General features: G+C 35.8%; 1 protein-coding gene across 8 annotated transcripts in view; it reads left to right on the top strand.

Annotated features, from left to right (window-relative positions):
• The first annotated feature begins 9,751 nt into the window (after nt 1-9,751).
• The window catches only part of LOC106057714 (transmembrane and coiled-coil domains protein 2-like), a 98,703-nt gene continuing 84,202 nt past the window's right edge, over nt 9,752-24,252 (top strand). For 3 of the 8 annotated variants that reach the window (XM_056015997.1, XM_056015998.1, XM_056015996.1), the window contains exon 1: nt 22,318-22,492. Coding sequence is in view for 1 of the 8 variants with exons in the window: in XM_056016003.1 (XP_055871978.1) it covers nt 9,767-9,773 (7 nt within the window). In the remaining 7 variants the exon portion in view is untranslated. Of the gene's footprint in view, nt 9,774-22,317; nt 22,493-24,252 lie in introns of those variants that run through there. The other 5 variants (XM_056016004.1, XM_056016002.1, XM_056016001.1 and 2 more) reach the window with 3 other exon arrangements.

Here is a 24,252-nt window from a genome sequence, read left to right as displayed (position 1 = left end):
CAACTCTATGAAAGTATTACTATTTCATTGATCTAGACAATTTTTACAAGAGAGAAGATCGAAATGATCTAGATCTAGTCTAGATCTAATTTTTAAAACTACATTTTGCACAGATAATTTTTACTTTGACACATGAAAATACCAAATATAGTCTATTGATTTCATTATTTAATAAAAATTAACCTTCCAATTTGTGTTTCAAAAGCATTTTTACATAAATTCGTTCGTTATATCTGCGAAGTTAGATGTCCTGACATACTTTATAATCCCATTCACTTAACAAATCAGGTAAACCCATTTTAATTGTACTTTATATCCAAATTTCCATACGGACAATAAAGATTATTATTATAATTATTATTCATCTCACGCTCTTTCGTTTTTAATAGATATGAATGTATCGGCTAAACGGGTAAACCCAATCAAATCAAAACTAATTTTATTTTCGTGGCGAAAGAAAAAACTTTTAAGGAACATTAGCTAAATTTCACATACACCTAAATCCAATCCACTAGATTAGTAAACACAAACTAAGGCCCGCGGGTAATTTTCGGCTAGAATATAGGCATATATATATACTTTATAAAGTAGAAAGTAAGGCGTATGTCTAAGTCCTAAGTCCTGATGTAGGGGGGTAAAACGTACCACTGTTTAATTCGTACCACCGAAAATTTTCATATTTAGAAATGGTCTTTAAAAATAAAAAACCTGGCATATTGACCTACAACTATAGCGTCATCATTCATGTTAATTTTATGGAGCTTAATCAAAAGACACCAAAACGGTAAGGTTTTATTCATTTTTACCTTTTTTGATGTAATTTTTGCACATGTTAGAAATCGTATAATTATCTAATGAGGCAACCTATCATGTTCCAAAAGCTATTGCATTGTTAACCAACCTTTCCTCTTGAAAATAATGCCTCAGTACATCAGTTATTTTTAGACATGTTAATATGATAAACCGTAATGTGGGCTGACCCCTTGAGGTAAATCGTACCGGCGCCAGGAGGGTAAAAAGTACCGGAAGTACTAATTATCCGACATTCGGTACTATTTAGCCCCACAGTTGATCTCGACATAATATCTAGATGTAGATCGAATAACTTTCTTATTTTATGTTTTAAAGCTAGAATCTAGATCTAGTAATTGCTAAAGATCTTTCTACTATCTAGATCTAGATTTATAATATAATCTAGTTCCAGAATCATATTCTATCATCCTCTATACTCTACTCTATGTCTATGTAACAATACTTTCTTTATAAATATAGACTATAGAGTCTAGACTAAAAAAGATAATTAAGGTACTAAATCTAGTAGATTTAGATTTAATAAAATTAAGGCTATATCTAAATTTTAGACTAAACATAATCTAGCCCTTAACTATAAGTAGATCTACATTTTAAAAAAAAATACCATATAGACTATAGCAATCTCTTTAATAATCATTTACATTCATTATTTTTTTTACCCAGGGGCAGAGCTTCAACCTGGTCCCCGGAGGATCTTCAGAAAGCCTTAGAGGCATTGAGGAATAAATATGGTCTCAATGAAGTGTCTAGACTTTACGGTATACCTAAACCAACTCTAAAAAGACACTTAGATGGAAAAAACAAGTTTGCGAATGGGAATGTAGTACAGAGAGGTAGAATGACAGTTCTCCCAGCAGAGCTTGAGAATGAACTTGTCAGTCACATCAATCAACTGGAAGGAATGCTGTTCGGCCTGACCAGAAACGATATAAGATGTCTTGCATACCAAATAGCAAAAATGGCTTGTCTCACAGATTTAATAAAACAGAAGGAATGGCTGGAAAAGACTGGTTTAGAGATTTTAAGAAACGTCACAATCTGAGCTTGCGACAACCTGAAGCAACATTTCTTATCTTCTTATCTTATCTTATATAATACAGACGTTACTTCAAAAAAGAAGATGATTACGTCCTACGCGTCATGCATTTAGTCATGCATATTAACCAATGACTTAAATTCTGCCAAGTCACTGGTTTTCCTGGCTAGCTCAGGCAACCCATTCCATGCTCTAATAGCACTAGGGAAGAAGGAGTATTTGTACAAATTTGTCCTAGCATATGGGACGAGGAATGTGCCTTTGTCTTTGTGTCTTTCAGAGTATTTTATTAAATTTTGTTTTTGTATTTGAAGATTATGGTTCAGTGTTTTATGTATGATTGCTACTTTACTTTTGAGCCTTCTGTCCTGAAGGCTTTCTAAATTTAGTGATTTTACTAAAGGTAAATCTAGTCAAATGTGAATATTCGTTTGTTATGAATCTCACTGCTCTATTTTGTGTCTGTTCCAGTTTCTTAATGTTTTCTTGAGTTGAGGGGTCCCTAAACGGAGGATGCATATTCTATTATTGGCCTAACCAAGGTTAAGTAACATTTTAGTTTTATGTTCTTATTTGATTTATAGAAATTTCTTTTAATAAATCCTAATGCTTTGTTTGATTTTTTTGTAGTTTCATCAATATGTGGATTCCATGATAGTTTTTCATTTATTATAACACCTAGGTATTTTGCGTTTTTAGTCTGTGATACTGGTTTGCCATGAATAAGATAAGTGGAATTAATTTGTTTTAGTTTTTTTGTTACTCTTAACAACTGACATTTTTCTGGGTGGAAAGACATGCTCCAATTTGATTCCCATTTCTGTAATTCATCTAATTCTCTTTGTAAAATATCTGTGTCTTGTGTTGTTTTTATTGTTCTATATATTATGCAATCGTCTGCAAATAATCTGACTTTTGTTCCTGAACTAATGCAATTTGGTAAATCATTTATGTAAATTAAAAATAGTAGTGGACCCAAGACTGTACCTTGAGGTACACCTGAGTTTACTGTTATCGGTGTTGATTTAGAGCCATTTATTATTACAGTTTGTTCTCTCCCTATCAGAAAGTCTTTAATCCACTGATGCAGTGGACCATTAATGCCGAAATATTTTAATTTTTTAAGCAAACTATGGTGGTGAACTTTGTCAAAAGCCTTAGAAAAATCTAGTAAGATAGCATCTATTTGTTCACTATTATCTAAACCTTTTGAAAAATCATCAATTAGTCCTATTAGTTGTGTTTCACATGATCTATATTTCCTAAAGCCATGTTGGTATGGTGTGAGGACATTATGTTTGTCTAAGTGGTTTATGATGTTGCTACATATTATGTGTTCTAGGATTTTACATGTGATGCTGGTAAGTGATACTGGTCTGTAGTTCCCTGGGTCAGATTTTTCTCCTTTTTTAAATAGGGGGGTGACATTAGCTTCTTTCCAGTCCTTTGGTACTCTGCCCTGGTTAAGTGAAGCCTGAAAGAGTATTTTGAACACTGGGGCTAGCTCATTACTTAGTTCTTTGAGTAATCTAGCTGGAATACCATCAGGTCCAGAAGCTTTATTTGGTTTGGTGTTGGCTAATAGTTTTTGAATTTCTTGTACTACTATATCTTCTATGTTGTCTACTTGGTTCAAATTCAGTAATATGTCTTTGTCTCCTGGGGCTGAGAATGCTGATGCAAAGTATTTGTTTAGAATGTTTGCTTTAGTTTCATTATCATTATGTATTATGTTATGTTCATCTTTTAATGGCGCTACGCCTGTTGTTTCCATTTTCTTAGACTTAATGTATGACCATAGGTTTTTGTTGTTATCTTTAGATATTACATTGTTTATGTATTCACTCTGCAGCTGTCTGCTTACTTTTTGGGTTAAGTGTTTAATTTTTATATACTTTTTGTAAACTCTTTCTGCATTAGTTTCTTTAAATTTTCTATAGAGGTTTTCCTTCTGTTTACAAAGCTTCTTTAGTCTATTATTAAACCAGCATTTATTTATTTTGTTTGATGTGTATTTAGTTGGTATATGATTTTCTATTATGCTTTTAAGATGGTTTTTAATGAAATTCCAGAGGTCATCGACTGGTTGGTTAATGTCTTTTTCTAATAAGAATGTTTGTTGAAAGTTTAGTGCAGCTTGGTGTAGTTGTGTTAGGTTACATTTATTCCAGAGTAAGATTTTTCTTTTGGGTTTTGCATTGGCTACTGCTTTTATCTGACTGTGTATTTTTATGATCTCATGGTCTGATAGACCAGGGATAATTTCATAATCAACTACTAATCCAGGTCTGTTGGTTAAGAAGAGATCTAATGTGTTGTTTAATCTAGTTGGCTTTTTAATGATTTGATCTAAACTAAGGTTGTGTAAAGTATCTATGAAAAGCTCATTTATGTCCTTAAGGTTTTGGTGTTTATCTATGGTTAGTGTTTTCCAATTTATATCAGGTAGGTTGAAATCACCCATAATCCAAAAAACTGCATTTTTATTTGTCTCTTTAAGTGTAGTAATCTGATTACATAGTTCCTGCATGTATTCTAAACTAGAATTTGGTGGTCTGTAAATGCTGCCTATTATTAGGGATGTTGAGGTGGTATTAATTTTACAAAATGTTGATTCTACATTTTTTGAGTTAGGTAAGGTAATTTCTTCTGCTATAAGAGTGTTTTTTATTGCTAAAAGAACTCCTCCATGATTATCAGCCCTATCTTTTCTAAAAATTTCATAATTACTATTGAAAATTTCTGCATTATAAATTTCAGGATGCAGCCAAGTTTCTGTTCCTGCAATTATGTCTGGTTTCTCACATTCTAATAAAATTTCTAAGTCTGCTGTTTTGTTCCTAATGCTTTGAAAATTTATAACTAAGGTTTTAAGGTATTTTGGTATTACTTCTTTAGTAGGTTTGTTTAGTGAGGCTGTTGTATTAATTTTAGTAGATTTAGGTTTAACAGGAGTGGATCTGGCTAGTGGTTGGTGAGTTTGGTTCGGGATGGTGTTTAGGATGTTGTATGGGTTAGAAGTGTCCGCATCAAAGGAATCAAACAGTCCTGATGTAAACTGAGGTAACCCACACGGTACACAGTGCCATGATGCGTCTTTGTTGCCTAAGGCATAATACACAGGTGTATTCATATGGAGACATGATGCATGGTACCATTCATCGCAGGTGTCACATTGAATGGCTTTCTGTTTCAGGGTGCATATTTTTTTGCAGATGTTGCATCTATCTTTAGATCTAGGCCCTGGATTTGACTCTACATCTCCTGCCATTAATATTAACAGTGATAGGTATTTATTTCTGCTGTGTCTGATTGAGAACTTCCATTTGTGATGGGTAATCTTCTTTAATGTTATAGATGTGTATGTTAGGTTATTTTTGAAGTTGCATTGTTCTAAAGTGTGATGATTGATTATGACTGTTGTTTCCTTTTTAAGTTTAGTGTTGACAAAGGTAGATCTAGTTCTGTGTTCAGCTAGTGTGCATTTGGTAATTATTAGGATAAATAGCCAGAGCAATTTCATGATGACTGTTCTTGATTTTAGTTTTTAAAGGAGTCTAGTCTAAATCTAGTTTAAGGTTTACAATGCCTAAGTTAAGTCTAAATCTAAAGTGAAAGCTAGTTTACAATGACAATTAAATCAAATCAAATGGTTTATTAAATTCAAAATGTGGACCTAGACTAGATCTAGATCTAATTCTAGATCAATATATTTACGTGTATAACTAACTACATAGAATATTACTATTAGTTATTATTAGTAGTATTAGTAGATGATTAGTAGATCTAAAGCCTTAATTAAAGTCTAAGTCTAACCCTAGACAGACTAGATCTAAAATCTAAGGATATAATAATAAATATAGACTAGATCTAGATCTAATAAATTATAAGGATTAGTGAGACAAAATAGTCCTAAGCTAAGAATTGTTAATTTGAATTAATTAGTAGAAAAAATGGTGAATTAAGTTAAATATATAATTTAAAGATATTAGTTTATTAGTTAAATAGCTTTTTTAATGAATTTGGTTTGATTTAATACAACAAAACGAAAAATTTAACTCATCTCTGATTACAGTAAACAGGGAGCATAGTACCGGTCTTGCGCGTAGTACCGGTTTTAACAAGATAGCAGTTAACAGATTTTTTGACAAACTTGAAAGCATCATTACAGAAAATAAATTAGATGCTCTTAGGATCTTCAATACCGATGAAACAGCGCTCTCAACTGTCCAGAAAAAACAGCAAAAAGTGGTGAGCTTGACAGGAAGGCATCAGGTGGGGAAGTTGACCAGTGCAGAAAGAGGTCTTACCACCACAGCAATATTTTGCGCTAATGCAGCAGGAAATGCTATTCCACCCATGCTTGTCCTCAAGCGAAAACTTTTAGATGGTGCTCCTCCAGGAACAATCGCTGTATGCAATGAAAGTGGCTGGATGACTGCAGATAGCTTTTCAGAATGGATGGATCATTTTATAAACAGTGTAAAACCATCAAAAGAAAAGCCTGTTCTTCTTATCTTGGATGGACATACCTCTCACAGCAAAAATTTGCAAGCCATCACTGCTGCAAGTAACTCTTGTGTTATTATGCTCAGCTTGCCCCCTCATACTACACATAAGCTTCAACCTTTGGATGTCTCGTTTTTTAAGTCCCTGCAAAGCTGTTATGTACAAGAGTCAGATAAGTGGCTTTTTAATCATCCAGGTAGAGGAATTACTGTATTTCAGGTGGCTACCATCTTAGATAGAGCTTACCCAAGAGCAGCTTCGGTCGCAAATTTTGCTAATGGTTTTTTGAAATGTGGCATATGGCCTTGCAATCGACATATATTCACTGAAAGTGATTTTGAAACCTCCATTTGCTCAGTTATAAATATTCCTGTAGAACCCATCCCTTCAACCTCAAATTCCCAACATGATCAGTTGTTAGTGCAGTCATCATCAGACTCCTCAACAATAGTTGCAACATCCCCACTCACTTCATCAAATGAACCACGATTTGGTGCAACTGCTCAAAGCTCCATAAATTCAAATTATTCTCACCTAGAACTTTCTATATCTGCGTACAATGCAATTCCAACAGAGCCTGACGGCAGATGCTTTTTTAGAAGCATTTGCATTTCATTACATGAACATCTCCAGCTAACTGACAGAGATTCAAGTGGAGTTGTATGTAGCCTGCAAGTTAAAATACAAGAAAAGGCATTGGCAGACTCTCTTAGAGAACAAGTTGTTGACTATATTTGTAAAAACATTGAGCATTATACTGACCTTGATGCAGCAACATTGTGTGCTGACATGCCACATGCAAAATTTGACAATATTTTTGAAAGGCTAGATAGTATTTCTAGAACAAATACTATGGTTGGCGAGCTAGAGAAAATAGCAACTACGAAGCTGCTCAGAAAGCCAATTGTCATTATGAATGCAACTAGTAAGATTTTAAAATATGGCATGAATGATTTTCCTTCCTCCCCTCCAGTAGTTATTCGATTTACAAATATTGGAGATGATGTAGGCCATTATGATTGCTTAATTCCTTCTCGGCAATCAAAGTCTAAATACATCACTGTAACTGAATTTCTCTTATATCCCAGTAAAAGAAAAACCCCATGTTAAACAGAAAAAAAAAAATCTTTTCAATCTGAAATTTTAACTTCCAGTCCCTATAAAAAAATTCTTGTGGATGCTGCAATTGCAAAAAAAAAGTAAAAAACAACAAACTCAAATTATTCCTGCAACACAAAAGAAAAAAAAAAGAAAAATTTCTATTCAGTTTGGTCAGAATGAGAGTGAGAAAAGTCAAAATTGGTATTGTTTTATATGCGAAGAAAACCTTAAAGAAGATATGATACAATGTTTCATATGTGCTTCTTGGGTGCATATTGCATGTGCAGGTTGTGAAAATGCTGATACTTATACTTGTGAGTTATGTTTGTGAATCTTTCTGCATTGTTATGTATATATATAGTTGGTACTTATTACCCTCCATGCTGGTACTATTTAGACTCTTCGGAGGGTAAATAGTACTCTTTTTTTTTTTTTTTTTATATATATTTTTCTATTTTAATATAAATAACTCAGTCTTTAAACCTTGTACATTTGTAGTATGTGTTGTTGTAAAGCTATGACATAAAAAATAAACATTCTTTTTGCCAAACTTTTTTTTTAATGAATTTTCTCCCTTAGGGGGTACGTTTTACCCCCCTTTCCCCTACATTCTTTCATTAGACAAGACCAAACTGTTACACATCTCTCTATTCCTAGGTCTAAAACTCTAATTCAACGCTAAGACGTTAGAACTTCTCTTCTCAAAGATAATTTTATACTTTAATACATAAACATAAATTATAGTCCATTCATTTTATATTTTAATCAAATTACTATTCAAATTTGTTATTATAAAGCATTTTTCATACATTCGTTCGCTGTAGCTGCAATGCCGTGTTGACAGACATTTTGATATTTTCATTCATGTGTCGCGCAAACCTTACATTCGCAGTGAAAACACGCTGTGATTGGACAGGCAAATGAGGCTCTATATGGGTGATATTAAATGTACAAAATAATAAGCTTATTGAACCTTAAATTCAACCTTAAACTGATAGATCAATAATGTTTAGTGAAAGTAGATTATTTTACTTAATTTAGCCAAGCCAAGTTCAAGAGTACTCAGCCTCTTGACCACGCTTTCCACAAACTATTCTAATGTACTATATCAGTAACACGCATATTGAGACCCGCGGGCCGCGGGTAACATATGGCTAGTCTATACTATAAAGTAGAAAGTAAGGCGTATGTATGTATGTATGTATGTATCTATGTGACGAATAGAAATCTAAACCGTTTGATTAATCTTGATAAAACTTGGCAGAAATGTTCCTTGGGTACTAACTTAGACCATAGTGTATTGTAGCCCTAAAACAAACAAGACCCTCAAAAAAAAAAAAAAGACCAACTCTATTACAGCTATAGTATTTTATGGATCTAGGCCATGTTTACAATGTTGACATGAGAAAAGATCGAAAGGATTTAGAACTAGATATAATTTAAAGAAATACAAAAGAAGGTCCATTGATTTCATTACATAATAAAATTAACCTTCAAATTTGTGTTTCAAAACCGTTTTTATATAAATTAGTTCCTTATATCTGTGACTACAGATTTCCTGAAGAACATTCTTTCATTAGACAATACCGTAACGTTACACATCTTTCCATGCCTAGGTCTAAAACTCTAATTTAACTCGAAGATGATATAACTTCTCTTCGCACAGATAGTTTTATACTTTAACACATGAACATACTAATTATAGTCCATTCATTTCTTATCTTATCTTATATAATACAGACGTTACTTCAAAAAAGAAGATGATTACGTCCTACGCGTCATGCATTTAGTCATGCATATTAACCAATGACTTAAATTCTGCCAAGTCACTGGTTTTCCTGGCTAGCTCAGGCAACCCATTCCATGCTCTAATAGCACTAGGGAAGAAGGAGTATTTGTACAAATTTGTCCTAGCATATTTTGATCAAATTAACATTCAAATTTGGTTTTCTAAAGCATTTTTAATATATTCGTTTACGAAAGCTGCGAAGCCGTGTTGAGATAGGCGGCCAATATTCATTAATGAATCGCGTACTAAAAATTATTTCGTTTAATTGTTTACTTTATAATCGCAGTCATTTAAAAAATCGGGTAAACCCGTTTTAATGTACTATTAATCTATCGCTTTTTTCGTTTTTAATAGATATATATGTATCGGCTTCGGATAAACCCATTTTCGCAAAACTAATTTTATTTTCGTAGCGAAAGATAAAAAAACTTGAAAGGATCATTAGCTAAGTTTAACATACATCTAAATCCAATCCACTAGATTAGTAAACACAAACTTAGACCCGCAGGCCGCGAGTAATGTCAGGTTAGTTATTATTTAAAACAAAAACATGACGCAGTCAGCCATGGTGTACCAGTTATGTGATAACTGAGTACATTTAAAATAATTACAAGTTTATTGAAAGAATATCTAAGCATTAATACTATTTTTTTACGTAAATCTAATATAGATTACATATAGACTCTAGAGTCTAGATCAAGCAGTAGAGCTACACGTGAAATCTAAATGTAATCTAGATATAGACTAGATCTTAAGAGTTCTAGATCAGAAGTTTCGGTCTAGTGTTAGATCTAGATGTCTGTATAATATGAGATATAGGCTATAATATAAGATGTCATGATAATATAATTCAATTTGTCCACGACCTACGATTACGAAGCTTGGAACCAAATACGTTTTACATTCATTGTTTCAAATACTTGCTTATATTTTATCTTGTAAAATGGAGGTAATGTCATTTTTTTTTTTTTACAAATGTTCGAATATTTTTACATATTCTTCTTCTTTAAGCTCTGAAATTGTAGTAGCCTATGTATTTGACTTCTTGAATTCTGCGCATACCATAAGCTATGCATTACCCACACATACTTCAGGACAAAACCACAGCACTGTGTCTCATGGAGGCACACTAGGTCTGGTCACTGGCACCAGCTGGATATGATACTGACATGGAAAATTGACATTGGAAACATACAGCTGTCACGTAGCTTTCAAAGTGCGGACTGTGATACTGATCACACTTGTCCTGCCGGACAAGACTGCTGCCAACTAATATCCACACATCACAGGGAAAACCACGCCTGAATACCACTAGCACAAACAATCCTGATCTTTGCACCGAATTTACAAAAAATGAGAGGAAGCTTTTAAAAACTTATCAGTGACTGAGTTAGAAAAAAGCTGGACGTTCCTACGTGATGCTATGTACCAAACATCATCACTGGTCTTTGGGAACAAAACAAAGAAAAATGATGACTGGTTTGAAGTAAGTCTGCCAGAAATGGAAGCTGCCACTTGAAACAAAAGAGTAGCCATGCTAAACTACAAGAAGGAGCCCACCCAAGCAACTTACAAGCGCCGATCAGATCTACACAAAACAATGCCCAAAGAAAAGCAAGGCAGAGCGCTAACAAATACTGGCAGGAGCTATGTGTTTTGACTTGAGCGGGGCACAATAGCTGGTGTGAGGTCCAAAGGCTTTTTTTTCATGCCCTCGTATAGTCCTGTGATGTTACCACACTCGGCACAAGATTGGTCCTGCCAGTATTTATCAGTGATCGTGCACTGCAAATGGAGCGATGGGTAGAGCACTATACACAGAACTTTACCAGATTGAAAATACCTTCTCGCCAACTGCTTTGTCTAGCTTCTCATCACTTTCAGTTTTGCACGAGTTAGACTAGTTAGACGAAACACCCTCTTTAAAGGAACTGAGCACAGCAATTGACATGCTTGCACACGGGAAAGCACCCGGAGGAGATGGTATTCCCGCAGAAGCCATTCAGGCTGGAAAGCATGCCCTAATCAAGCCACTCCATAAACTGCTTAGTTTGTGCTGGAGCAAGGAATAGTCCCCCAGAAATTGAAGGATGCCAACATAGTAAAAATTTACAAAAATAAAGGTGACCGCTCCGATTGTAACAGTTATAGAGGCATTTCACTGCTTAGCATAGTTGGGAAGGCTTATGGCCTCGTTGGGCCAGTAAAGCGAGCGAACCATGACAGGCCTTAAAAGACTAAAAATATGGGGCCCATTCGGGGGATGAACGTTGGCCTAAATGGAGTTAGCCTTGAGGATGAGATAAAGAATACGACCGAGTTTTGGCTGAAATGACCTAAAACGACATATAAATAATTTCTGGTCATAAACAGTTTACTATTTCGAGAATTAAAAGGTTGCTGGAGCTTTCAGAAAACACACAAAGATACGCAGACACAGGAGACACGCTATCACAGTTTACTATTTCGAGAATTAAAAGGTTGCTGGAGCTTTCAGAAAACACACAAAGATACGCAGACACAGGAGACACGCTATCACGCTTTGAATCACTCCGCTCTGCTTACAGCCCAACATACCAGACTAAGGCACCTCTAAGAACTGCCGACAGCCTCGTCTTGCTAACTAAAAAGTTTGTGGACAGAACACTAAGTGTTGTTTTTTTTCAGATGAACGCGTGCTTTCTTGTAAAACCAAATGAAAGAGACTGTTGGGGGACTGAGCTGATGACTGCACCTTTCTCTCACACACACACACAAACAGGAACTTGCTGTCAATGAATTAGCTAAGGCTGTTGGGGGACTGAGCTGATGACTGCACCTTTCTCTCACACACACAAACAGGAACTTGCTGTCAATGAATTAGCTAAGGCTGTTGGGGGACTGAGCTGATGACTGCACCTTTCTCTCACACACACAAACAGGAACTTGCTGTCAATGAATTAGCTAAGGCTGTTGGGGGACTGAGCTGATGACTGCACCTTTCTCTCACACACACACAAACAGGAACTTGCTGTCAATGAATTAGCTAAGGCTGTTGGGGGACTGAGCTGATGACTGCAAACCTTTCTCACACACACACACACAAACAGGAACTTGCTGTCAATGAATTAGCTAAGGCTGTTGGGGGACTGAGCTGATGACTGCACCTTTCTCACACACACACAAACAGGAACTTGCTGTCAATGAATTAGCTAAGGCTGTTGGGGGACTGAGCTGATGACTGCAAACCTTTCTCACACACACACACAAACAGGAACTTGCTGTCAATGAATTAGCTAAGGCTGTTGGGGGACTGAGCTGATGACTGCACCTTTCTCACACACACACAAACAGGAACTTGCTGTCAATGAATTAGCTAAGGCTGTTGGGGGACTGAGCTGATGACTGCACCTTTCTCACACACACACAAACAGGAACTTGCTGTTAATGAATTAGCTAAGGCTGTTGCCTCGTTTGGTCTGTCCATCAGCCTTAAAAAACGCATGTCATGCCTAAGAAGTGCCAAACCCCCATAAATCAATCAAGCCACCTACCTAATGTTGTTAACCACTTTAGCTGCTTGAGCAGCACTGTGTCCGACGAAGCGTTACTGTCCAGAGAAATAGACAACCATCTTGCAAAGGCCAACAGTGCTTTTGGTCACCTCAAACTGAGAGTATGGCTAATACATCTCTTCACCTAGCAACAAAAATCAATGTTTATAAATCAGTGGTTCTCACCACTTTTTTGTAAGGCTCTGAGACCAGGGTGCTCTAAGGCATTTAAGGCTCCTCGAACGAATCTATAGTGGTCATTCGCTGGCAAGACTGCATTACAAATAACTATGGTCTGCAGGAGAGCTGAAAAAAGGACGGCGTAACAGAGCTGCCCCCATAAGTGCTATAAAGATCAACTCAGGCGCCATTTCGCCCTCACTGGTAAGTAGCTGGCAGTAGATGGCATCTGAAAGAGACAGTTGGAGAGCTCTCACAAAGACTGCGAGGCACACTTATGAGACCCAAAGAAAAGCCTTTATTGAAGACAGGCGCTGAAGACGACCAAAACCAAAAAAAAAAATTAAATAGACCTCAGGCGGACAATGGCTCTGTCTGCACAAGCTGCGGAAAAATATGCAGGTCGCAACTGGGTTTGCGTGGCCATGTGAAACATTGCACTCATGCTTAATCTTCTGACTAGAAGACATTGCCATTATTATTATTAGTTGAAATTCATTGTTTATCGCATTAAAAATCTGAGCCTATTTAAACAAGAAACGCAGTTCAAAATATTAGTTTGTTAACTACTATATACCTCGTTTACATAACTTCATTAAAGAACGATTTTTTTTTCTTGTCATAACTAATGAATATTACATTTAAAAAAACAACGGAACATTTTTTACCCCGCTTCTTCCGGCATTCCCGAACGCAATAGTCCTTTCAAGAACTGGTGTTGAATCTAGACCTAGCTCCAGTTCTCTAGCCAAATTTAAATTTATTAATATTTTTTAACACCAAAAATTATAACGGTCAGGCTAGTTTTTTTCCGTGGGGCCAACGAACTAGTTATTCTCAACTACACATCAAATGTTAAATTTCTTGGGAAATAGATCCGTTTTTTTTTAGATCAGCGTCACTCCCATCCCCCATGAAGCTATGAGGATTGTTAACAAAAAATTACCTGTTGATCGAGACTCGTTTGGTTGATGATTTGTCAAGGAAAGTTCATATTTACCCCAATTCATTTGGAAAACATTTTTGTAATAAGGAAAATGAGCAATGGGGAAACCCTTTCCAATAAAATTCTGTTGGTTTTAATGTTATTTTATTGTACAAGCTTATTTGAATAGAAAATCTTCAGATTTGAAGATAGTCTACATCCTAGCCCGAAGCGCCGGACTGGCGATGGCAGCAGTCAAGGTATGAACCCGGGACCATCAAGCGGCCGAAGGACAGTCCAGCGCGCATACTTCACGACTAGCGAAATCCTAAAATCTAGAATCACTTGTCAAACTGCATTATATATTTGTATACATCTATAGACACTCTAGTCAAACTAAATTTGTATCTGTTACGGTCGTAGCGCAGCACGGTGTGCATGAATAATGGTGTGAATTTGTGTAATGAATGGAAGGGATGTTTAAAAGGGGAAGCCGGGAGAAATTGACAGGAAGAGAAATGAAATGTTCGTATTTGCATAACTTGTTGTAATATTAAAGTATTTATAGAGTAATAACCTGAGAGTGTATTATTATTTCGAAGAGACTTGTGTCGTAACAAGTGGCGACCAACGGAAAAGGCAAGACCTGCGTTATATCGGTATCTAATTCCTGTCTACTGAGGTATTACTAGTACTACAAAGTGTAAGTGTAACAAAATCTCTAGATCTCTAGATCTATTAAGATCTAAATCTCTAAAGCTATGTACTAGACTCACTGGTAAACATAAACCTTTAATTGAAACTTAACTAAAAACATTATTGCTGAATTAATCAATTGGATTAACATTTAAATTTAGATTTATATCATTAGAATTATTATGACGGTCAATTCTCTACATTCACCAATGTGAAAACGTCAGGGATTACCCACTGTATTTGGATGTGCTATGAATTTATTGGAAAAAAAAAATAAATAAAAAAAAAATCATGTCAGTGGCTGCTGAAGTAGGCCTACATGTTCATTATTATTCTGGCTGGTCAGTTCTCAACAATAACCTTTAACATTCAATATTGATGGAAATTTGTACGATTATTAGCACTGCTGTGGGCAACACTAGTGAATTTTGACTACGGTGGAGAACAGTGCCCATTTAGGACCAACGGATATACACTGACTACGGCATATAGACAAACAACGAAAGATTCATTTCACCGGCGGAGAATATACACTAGCATTGGAAGTTATACCAGCAGGAAGATACATATTTGTATTCGAATAACATTAAACGTTTGTTTCATTACATTACATTTAGATATGAACATTATTGAGTCCAGGCATTAAGTATATGAGAATCAAATATATTTAATTGATATGGTCAGATAACTCTATAAAGAAAAATTACAAATGGCGGATAAAGCGGAGATAGTTGCTTTGAAGAAGAAGGGAGACTATTGGAATTAGAAGGAGCAGAGCTGAGAAAATATGTACAAGAAAGATTAGTAGAAAGAGAGAAACTAGTCAAGGAAAAGGAAATAGAGAAAGAGAAGTTAGCCATGGAAAAGGAAATAGAGAAAGAGAAGTTAGTCATGGAAAAGGAAATAGAGAAAGAGAAGTTAACTATTGATAAAGAAAAATTAGCAATGGATAAAGAAATAGAGAAAGAGAAGTTGGCTATCAGTAAAGAGAAATTAGTTACGGATAAAGAAATTGAGAAAGAGACGCTAGCTATGGAGAAAGAAAGGTTAGCCATAGAGAAAGAAAAGTTGGAAATAAAAAAAGGAAAAGCTAAAGATGAAGGTACTGGAAAGAAAAATGACGTGTCTGGAAATAAATTGGCAAAATATAAAGGTACAATGTTTGATGAGAATAAAATAGACATAGATATTTCTTAAAGAAGTTTGAAATTGAAATGAAAGAATTGGCTTTTCCTGAAGATAAATGGACATTTTTGTTATCGAAGTCATTTGCAGCGGAGGTACCGTCAAAGATCTGCATGAATCAGAATAATTACCAAATAGTAAAGGAGCAATTACTACGAACATTTGGAAAAACTGAGGCAACAATATCGTCAACAATATGTTAATTGCACCATTGAAACCAACGAGGATCCCCAAATTTTTTAGACAAGATGAATAGCTACTTTGACAATTGAACAGAGTCATCAAGAATAGAGAAGACGTTTGATGGACTAAAGGTATTTCTTATGCTGGATAAAGTCATTTATGAGAGTCAGGACGAACTAAAAATATTCCTGCTGGAGAGAAAGCCAAAATCTGTTGATGAGATTGTAAAATTAATAAGGGCTTACAAAGTGGCACATCCTGAAAAAAAGTTAAACAGAGGTAACGATATTGAAGAAATAGTAGCATTTAATAGAGCTAGAGAAACACAAGACAGTTATAGCAACAATAGAAGATTTAGATATGAAGGACAGAATAGGTTTAGAGGAGAAGGAAGGAGCTAAATAGATAGTAGGCAAGGCCAGTATAATAGCTACAGAGGGAGATATCAAAGAAACAGACAGGGAAGATATGACGGCAGAAGAAATCAGATTATAAAGGCATGTGAAGAAGCGGATAGACAGATGCTAGAGAGAAATGAATTAACACGTTCCAGAGTGAATGAACATAGAAAAATGACGGAATTAGAGATAGGACAAGATGTTTTGGTCTTACATAAGGATAACAATAATGCTTTGGGCACAAATTGGCTGGGACCATACAAAGTAGCAAGGAAAATTAGCGATATGGATTATGAAATAGACATTGATTCGATGTTAAAAATATTTCATGTGGATTTGTTAAAAGAGTTTAGACCAAGACAAAGAAGTGAAGAAAGGAGTAAAGATGAGTCAATGACAATGAGTGCCTGTGTGACGGAAGAAACGGAGACAGAGGAAAAGTTTAGATCAATAGAAACAGTGGTAACAGAAAGTAGGCAAACATGGAAGGATGTCGCAGTGAATGGAGTTTCTCTTGAAAGAGCTAAAGAAATCAAGGCACTAATTGAGGATTATAAGAATATTTTTACGGATTTACCCGGTAAAACAAGTATTATAGAACATGACATCAAGTTAACTGGCAAAGTTCCAAATAAACTGCCACAATATACGATCCCATTACACCATAGAGAAGCATTACAGAAGGAAATTGATGAGCTACTAACACTGGGAGTGATAGAACCATCTAGTTCACCATGGGCTGCACCAGTCGTGCTTGTTAAAAAAAAGTGTGGCAACTTAAGATTGTGTGTGGATTATCGACAGTTGAATAAAGTCACAGAATTTGATCCATTTTCAATGCCACAAGCAGAAGAAATGTTTACTAAGTGTGACAAGTCAAAAACTCGCTGTCAGAGTCACTCAAATTTATCACAGCATTAATTATTATTTATCTTTATTTATTTATTTTATTTTAATTATTTCCCCACCCTACCACCAAATTCTTCACCCGCACCACCTTTTCCTCTCCAGGCTAGACTTAGTTGACCACATTGGAGATAGCTAAGCCACGTCTTTCGATTTATCTTCCCTTGACCGGGGCACAGATACACACAGACTCTTTGATCTTACCGGCAGGATGTCTGACAGCCGCAGTGGACACCACCTTGTGTGGAATGCGTCACTCTTCCCCCCCCCCCTTTTCTCCCACATCTCTCTTTGATCTAGGAGATTACTCTAGTCAAAGCGCCTCTCGACGCTCCAATGTGCAACTACCATCTCAAGTCTAATTCACCCACGTGTAAGATAATTCTAAGCCTAGGACATTTCCTGTTTCCGCCCGCATTTTCCAGGCCTATATAAAGTAGACCCAAATGAAATCGGACCCTCTTATTTCTCATTCTCGTTGAGCAATCGAGTCTGGACTATATCATTTATTCTCCCTCCTAGAGGAATACCTGGTGGTAAGCCGAACTTAATCACAAGTTCCATCTTAATTACTTTTGTGCTATTTCCACTGGATATTATCATGTGTAGTTAATTATTTCATTTATATTTAATTAGTGCATCGTGTATTTCTCACTGTCGTAAGTAGAAAACATGAACATGACTAATGTATATTTTATGTATTGCATTAATCTATTAATGATACGTTGCCCAATTGATCTTTGATGCAACCATGTATATATTTGTACACCTTATTTTATTTCCTTTATCTCGGTTGACCGCCTTGATAACTTTACTAGCGCACTAACACTGCGTCTAGAAAAGAGATATGAGCTATCTCCCCTGTATTGAATATCTCCCCTGTAGTCATTTTACTCTAACGAGACTTGCGCCCCTTGAACGGACACCCTCTCAACATTCAAGCGCGCTCCATTGTTCTCGGCCGACGGTCGTGTGTAAACAAACCGTCATGGTCGCTGACCACCGCCCATTTCCCCCCCCCTTTCCCTCTTACAACTTGTGTTGTTTATTTGAGATTATTGTTTTCCCTTTTATGTACATTTGTATATTGTTACTATCAGCCATCTATTTTTCCAAATCCCATTTGTCATCATCTCCCCTTTTGTGCTCAAAAGCAATTTTATCAATCTGACGAATGCACCTCAGTCGAGGGCATCGATAAGATGTATGAGAGACATGTCCTAACTTGTCTTTATTTATCCGCAGCCTCACTCAGGCCTATTTATCTATTGGATTAATCACCTATTTACTATCAAGAATTACTTACCTGCCTATGTGCTGAGTGCTATTCAGCACTGCGCTTTCCTACGGAGATCTACCCAACTATTTGATATCGAGAATCACGTCATAGCTACGCCAAACCCTCTGCAACTCACTGGACATATCCAATTAACTACGCTGCCCACGGCAGATCAGCCCTGCCCGCAGTAACCTTGTGCCCATGGTAGCCGGCCACCCGCCCTACTGTGCCCACTACCGATATCAGAACTTTGGATTGAGACTCCACAAGAACTGAATCACCGGCGACCCTCTATCCGCTAGAGCGCCACCTCCAGCTGCAGAATCTCAAGCCAGGACACAGCCAGCTGCGACATCAGCAGGACAACCAGCTAAGTCAGAGGACAAAGTGACATACTCTCTTATTAATTGCAAGAGTGATGATTAAACATAGAATTCACTAGAGATAGATGCAAACCCTCCCCCTTTTTATTCTCATATGTAAATATTTATGTAAATAAATATTCTTCATTTTTAACTTTGTATCTATCTTTCATTGCTTGTCTCGTTGCGTGCCTGCTCCCGATTTATATGCTGACGGGTTGGTGTGTGATAACTGCAAAAATAATCATCCCCTAGACATTAAACGCGCCAAACACACGTCACATTTCCCCACCTGTCACACTAAGCTAAAAAATGCAAAGATTTTTAGCACGTTGGATCTGTCTAGAGTCTCTAGAGGATACTGGCAAGTACCTCTAAAACAAGAAGCTAAACCTTTATCGGCATTTAAGACACCTTCGGGCATATATCAATGGAATGTGATGAGCTTTGGCTTGGTAAATGCTCCAGCCACGTTTAACAGAATGATGGCCAAATTATTCAGCCATAGAAGAGACACAATTTGTTATTTAGATGATATATGCATTTTTAGTGAGCAATGGGATGAGCATATACAAAGCCTTGGAGAAGTTTTTAAAATTATCAAAGAAAACAATTTAACATTGAAACCAACAAAGATAAAAATTGGCCTCAGTGAAATTTCATTTTTGGGGTATAAGATTAAAAATGAGTACATTACACCACTGGAAGAAACAGTATCAAAAATATTGGACATTAAGGTACCAAAGACAAAGAAGCAAATTAGAAGCCTTTTGGGTCTATGCAACTTTTATAGAAAATGTATCCCAAACTTTTCAGAAATAATTGAACCACTAACAAATGTAACAAAGAAAGGAAAACCTAACAATATAGTGAGGACGGAAGAAGCACGGACATAATTAAAACTTTCTTTTCTGGAGCACCGATTTTGAAATTACCTGACAATACTAAGGAATTTATTTTGGCAACAGATGCCTCAACCATTGCAATAGGAGGCTGTCTAATGCAAAAATGGAATGGTGTCCCACATCCTGTTTTATATGTGAGTAGAAAACTGACAGCAGCTGAGTTGAAATATGCCACCATTGAAAAGGAAGGACTAGCTATTGTATGGTATATAACAAAATTAGGGTTCTATCTAATGGGAGCTAAATTTGAACTATGGACGGATCACGCTCCCTTGGCCTTCATTAATACAAATAAACTAGGGAACAACAGAATAGCCAGATGGGCATTGCAACTTATGGATTATAACTTTGAGGTCAGGACAATACCAAGGAAAGACAATGTGATAGCTGACACGTTATCACGGTGTACCTGAGAAGAAAAAGAAATGGAGCTAGGCCACGTCAACTTTGTTTCTGTTGGTTGGTCAAAAGAATGTCAGTAACATGATTTTGGTGAGAACACAATGAATAGCAGTGTAATGAATAGACATCTATAACAGATTGGAACATTTTGTAAATATACACATATTACATGTATATGTAATCGAAGACTGTATGGACTGACGAAGCTTTGTTACATATGTGAGGTGTCGAGATATTAATATATGGTGTTATATTGAGAATTTGATGAAACCATTGTTAGAAATGTAAAATATAGTATTACAGTTACATAGTTAATTATAGTTTATAATTGTGAATTATGAGATTTATTCTGATTAGTTCGTTGAGGAAGTCTGGACAGTATACATTGGGATGGATGTAAGTAATTTTGAACCTAAAATAATAATGTAGAGAATGGTGATATTTAAGTTTGCTGTTGGAGGTTTTTTTTTTGTTGTTGGTTTTTACCTGGTTTAAAAGAATGAGAATTAATGAAGATAATATAATTATATTGAACAGTGGTTTATAATTTTATTTGATATTTAAAAGACGTTCGATGTACATCGAACTTGGCAAACAAGGGGGGTGTTACGGTCGTAGCGCAGCACGGTGTGCATGAATAATGGTGCGAATTTGTGTAATGAATGGAAGGGATGTTTAAAAGGGGAAGTCGGGAGAAATGGACAGGAAGAGAAATGAAATGTTCGTATTTACATAACTTGTTGTAATATTAAAGTATTTATAGAGTAATAACCTGAGAGTGTATTATTATTTCGAAGAGTCTTGTGTCGTAACAGTATCATTTGTATCAATCTATAGACACTCTAGTCAAACTAAATTTGTATTATTTGTATCAATCTATAGACACCAGTCAAACTAAATTTGTATCTTTTGTATCAATCTATAGACACGAATGAAACTAAATTTGTATCTTTTGTATCAATCTATAGACACTCTAGTCAAACTAAATTTGTATCATTTGTATCAATCTATAGACACGAGTCAAACTAAATTTGTATCAATGTATCAATCAATAGACACGAGTCAAACTAAATTTGTATCAATCTATAGACACGAGTCAAACTAAATTTGTATCATTTGTATCAATCTATAGACACGAGTCAAACTAAATTTGTATCATTTGTATCAATCTATCACCTTCACCTATTCCTTTAGTCCGTTGGACCGTCGGGGCACCACGCAAGATGTCAACCGTCTTTTTCCATTCATCTTTTTCCAAACTAAATTTGTATCATTTGTATCAATCTATAGACACGAGTCAAACTAAATTTGTATCAATGTATCAATCAATAGACACGAGTCAAACTAAATTTGTATCAATCTATAGACACGAGTCAAACCTTGGAAAGAACCTTTTTCAATGGCAGGCCCGTCCACTCTTTTATGTTGTCTTCCCATTGCTTCTTTTGTCTGCCTCTACTTCTTTTCCTGGTACTGTTTCGTGAAGGAAGGTCTATAGACACTAGTAAGACTAAATTTGAATAAATCTTTAGATAATAGTAAAACTAAATTTGTATAAATCCATAGAGACTAGTGAAACTAAATTTGTTTAATTTTTAGACATTAGTGAAGCTAAATTTGTATAAATATATAGACACAAATTTATAGACACGTGTGACTAAATTTCTATAAATCCATAAAGACTAGTAAAACTAAATTTCTATAAATCCATAAACACTAGTAAAACTAAATTTCTATAAATCTATAGACACTATTAAAACTAAATTTCTATAAATCTATAGACACTAGTAAAACTAAATTTCTATAAATCTATAGACACTAGTAAAACAAAATATCTATAAATCTATAGACACCAGTAAAACTAAATTTCTATAAATCCATAGACACTAGTAAAACTAACTTTGTATAAATCCACAGATACTAGTTACTAGTACAACTAAATTTGTATAAATCTATAGACACTAGGAAGAACAACTTGAGAGTATGTCAACTGTTCTTATTAAAAGAGCACTTCGTATTTTTTCAGCTTCATTGGGTCGATAGATTTTTTTTTGTCTTGGATGTGTTCAGTGACGCGTGGATTTATCAGGTGTTCTAGAACCTAGACCAGTTGATCGTGTGTAGTTTATTCAGTGTCAAGAGACTTATTGACACACGTAGTGTAGTTTGTATTTTGAAACGAATGTCTGTAGACTTATGTGTATTGTATTCAAACCAATGTATGGAAAGTGTGTATCAAATACAAGAGGTGTGCAGCAGGAAACACATTTGTGTACATTCAGTGTCTCCTGTAAGAGTAAATGTTTCATTCTCAAATATAAGGATAGTGTAGCGTTCTTATAGAACCACTTTGTGATTCAGATCAAGTTTTGTGTGTAATGTGCTGAGTCAGGCAGAGTCAATAGTTCTAGACTGTGTACTTTGTGCCTGGGTTATGCTCACTGTAATGTCTTAGAAATATATTGACATACATTCACGTCCTTACTTTACGGTAATGTCTGAGAGATATATTGACAATACATTCACGTCCTTACTTTACGGTAATGTCTGAGAGATATATTGACAATACATTCACGTCCTTACTTTACGGTAATGTCTGAGAGATATATTGACAATACATTCACGTCCTTACTTTACGGTAATGTCTGAGAGATATATTGACAATACATTCACGTCCTTACTTTACGGTAATGTCTGAGAGATATATTGACAATACATTCACGTCCTTACTTTACGGTAATGTCTGAGAGATATATTGACAATACATTCACGTCCTTACTTTACGGTAATGTCTGAGAGATATATTGACAATACATTCACGTCCTTACTTTACGGTAATGTCTGAGAGATATATTGACAATACATTCACGTCCTTACTTTACGGTAATGTCTGAGAGATATATTGACAATACATTCACGTCCTTACTTTACATTTTTGCCCTTATAATTTACTTTTTTGCTTGTCCCATCTCTCTTATATGTCTTCTTCCATAGACGTATACAAATACATAGACAAGCAAAAATACAAACATTGGCTGATCGTGATAAGGACTATACAAACACATAGACAAGCACATATACAAATACAAACATTGGCTGATCGGGGTAAGGACTATACAAACACATAGACAAGCACATATACAAATACAAACATTAGCTGATCGGGATAAGGACTATACAAACACATAGACAAGCACATATACAAATACAAACATTAGCTGATCAGGGTAAGGACTATACAAACACATAGACAAGCACATTTACAAATACAAACATTGGCTGATCGGGGTAAGGACTATATAAACACATAGACAAGCACATATACAAATACAAACATTGGCTGATCGGGGTAAGGACTATACAAACACATAGACAAGCACATATACAAATACAAACATTGGCTGATCGGGGTAAGGACTATATAAACGATCAAACTCCGGGTGAGGGGTGGATGGGATCTGTGGGTAAGCGGCAGACAACGCCTGACTGTCTGTCAAGCGGCTCCAGCTTGAAACTCGACTGGAATCACTAGCCAACTTCCAAGAATCAAAGGGCAATAGATTCATAGCTAATATCTAGAGTCATCTGTCATCGTGGTTCGATGATGACCCATTTTTGTCATCCAGGCGACTGAGGGCTTTGTACTGGGGTTTTGTGCTTTCTCATGTGGCTGTTGAGACCTATGTGAGCCTGGAATGTTCCACTGCACACTGGGCAGGTTATTCCAGCTGGAGCTAGTGTCATTGGCCTTGCTTTTCTTCTCTGGCGCTTTTCTTCTGCCAGCGCTGTTTTCTGTCCTCTGCGATTTGTGCGCCAGTTTTCACAGCGCGACGCCATGATGCTCTGTATTGTGCTTCTGTCTCCCAGGTGGATTGTGTGGATGCTTTGCAGGTCCGCTCTTCAAAGGACTTCACTATCTGGTATTTTTCTTGCCATTTAACATTAAGTATTTTTCTGAGACCATGTGGAAGTGGTTCAGTTTATTTATTTATTTATTTTTTTTGCATGTTTTCTATATACTGTCCACGTTTCTGAGGCATACAGCAATGT

This window comes from Biomphalaria glabrata, chromosome 17 (assembly GCF_947242115.1).
Source record: "Biomphalaria glabrata chromosome 17, xgBioGlab47.1, whole genome shotgun sequence".
NCBI lineage: Eukaryota > Metazoa > Mollusca > Gastropoda > Planorbidae > Biomphalaria > Biomphalaria glabrata.
The sequence above is the reverse complement of the archived record's forward strand: the minus strand, read 5'-3'. Positions and strand labels throughout refer to the sequence as shown.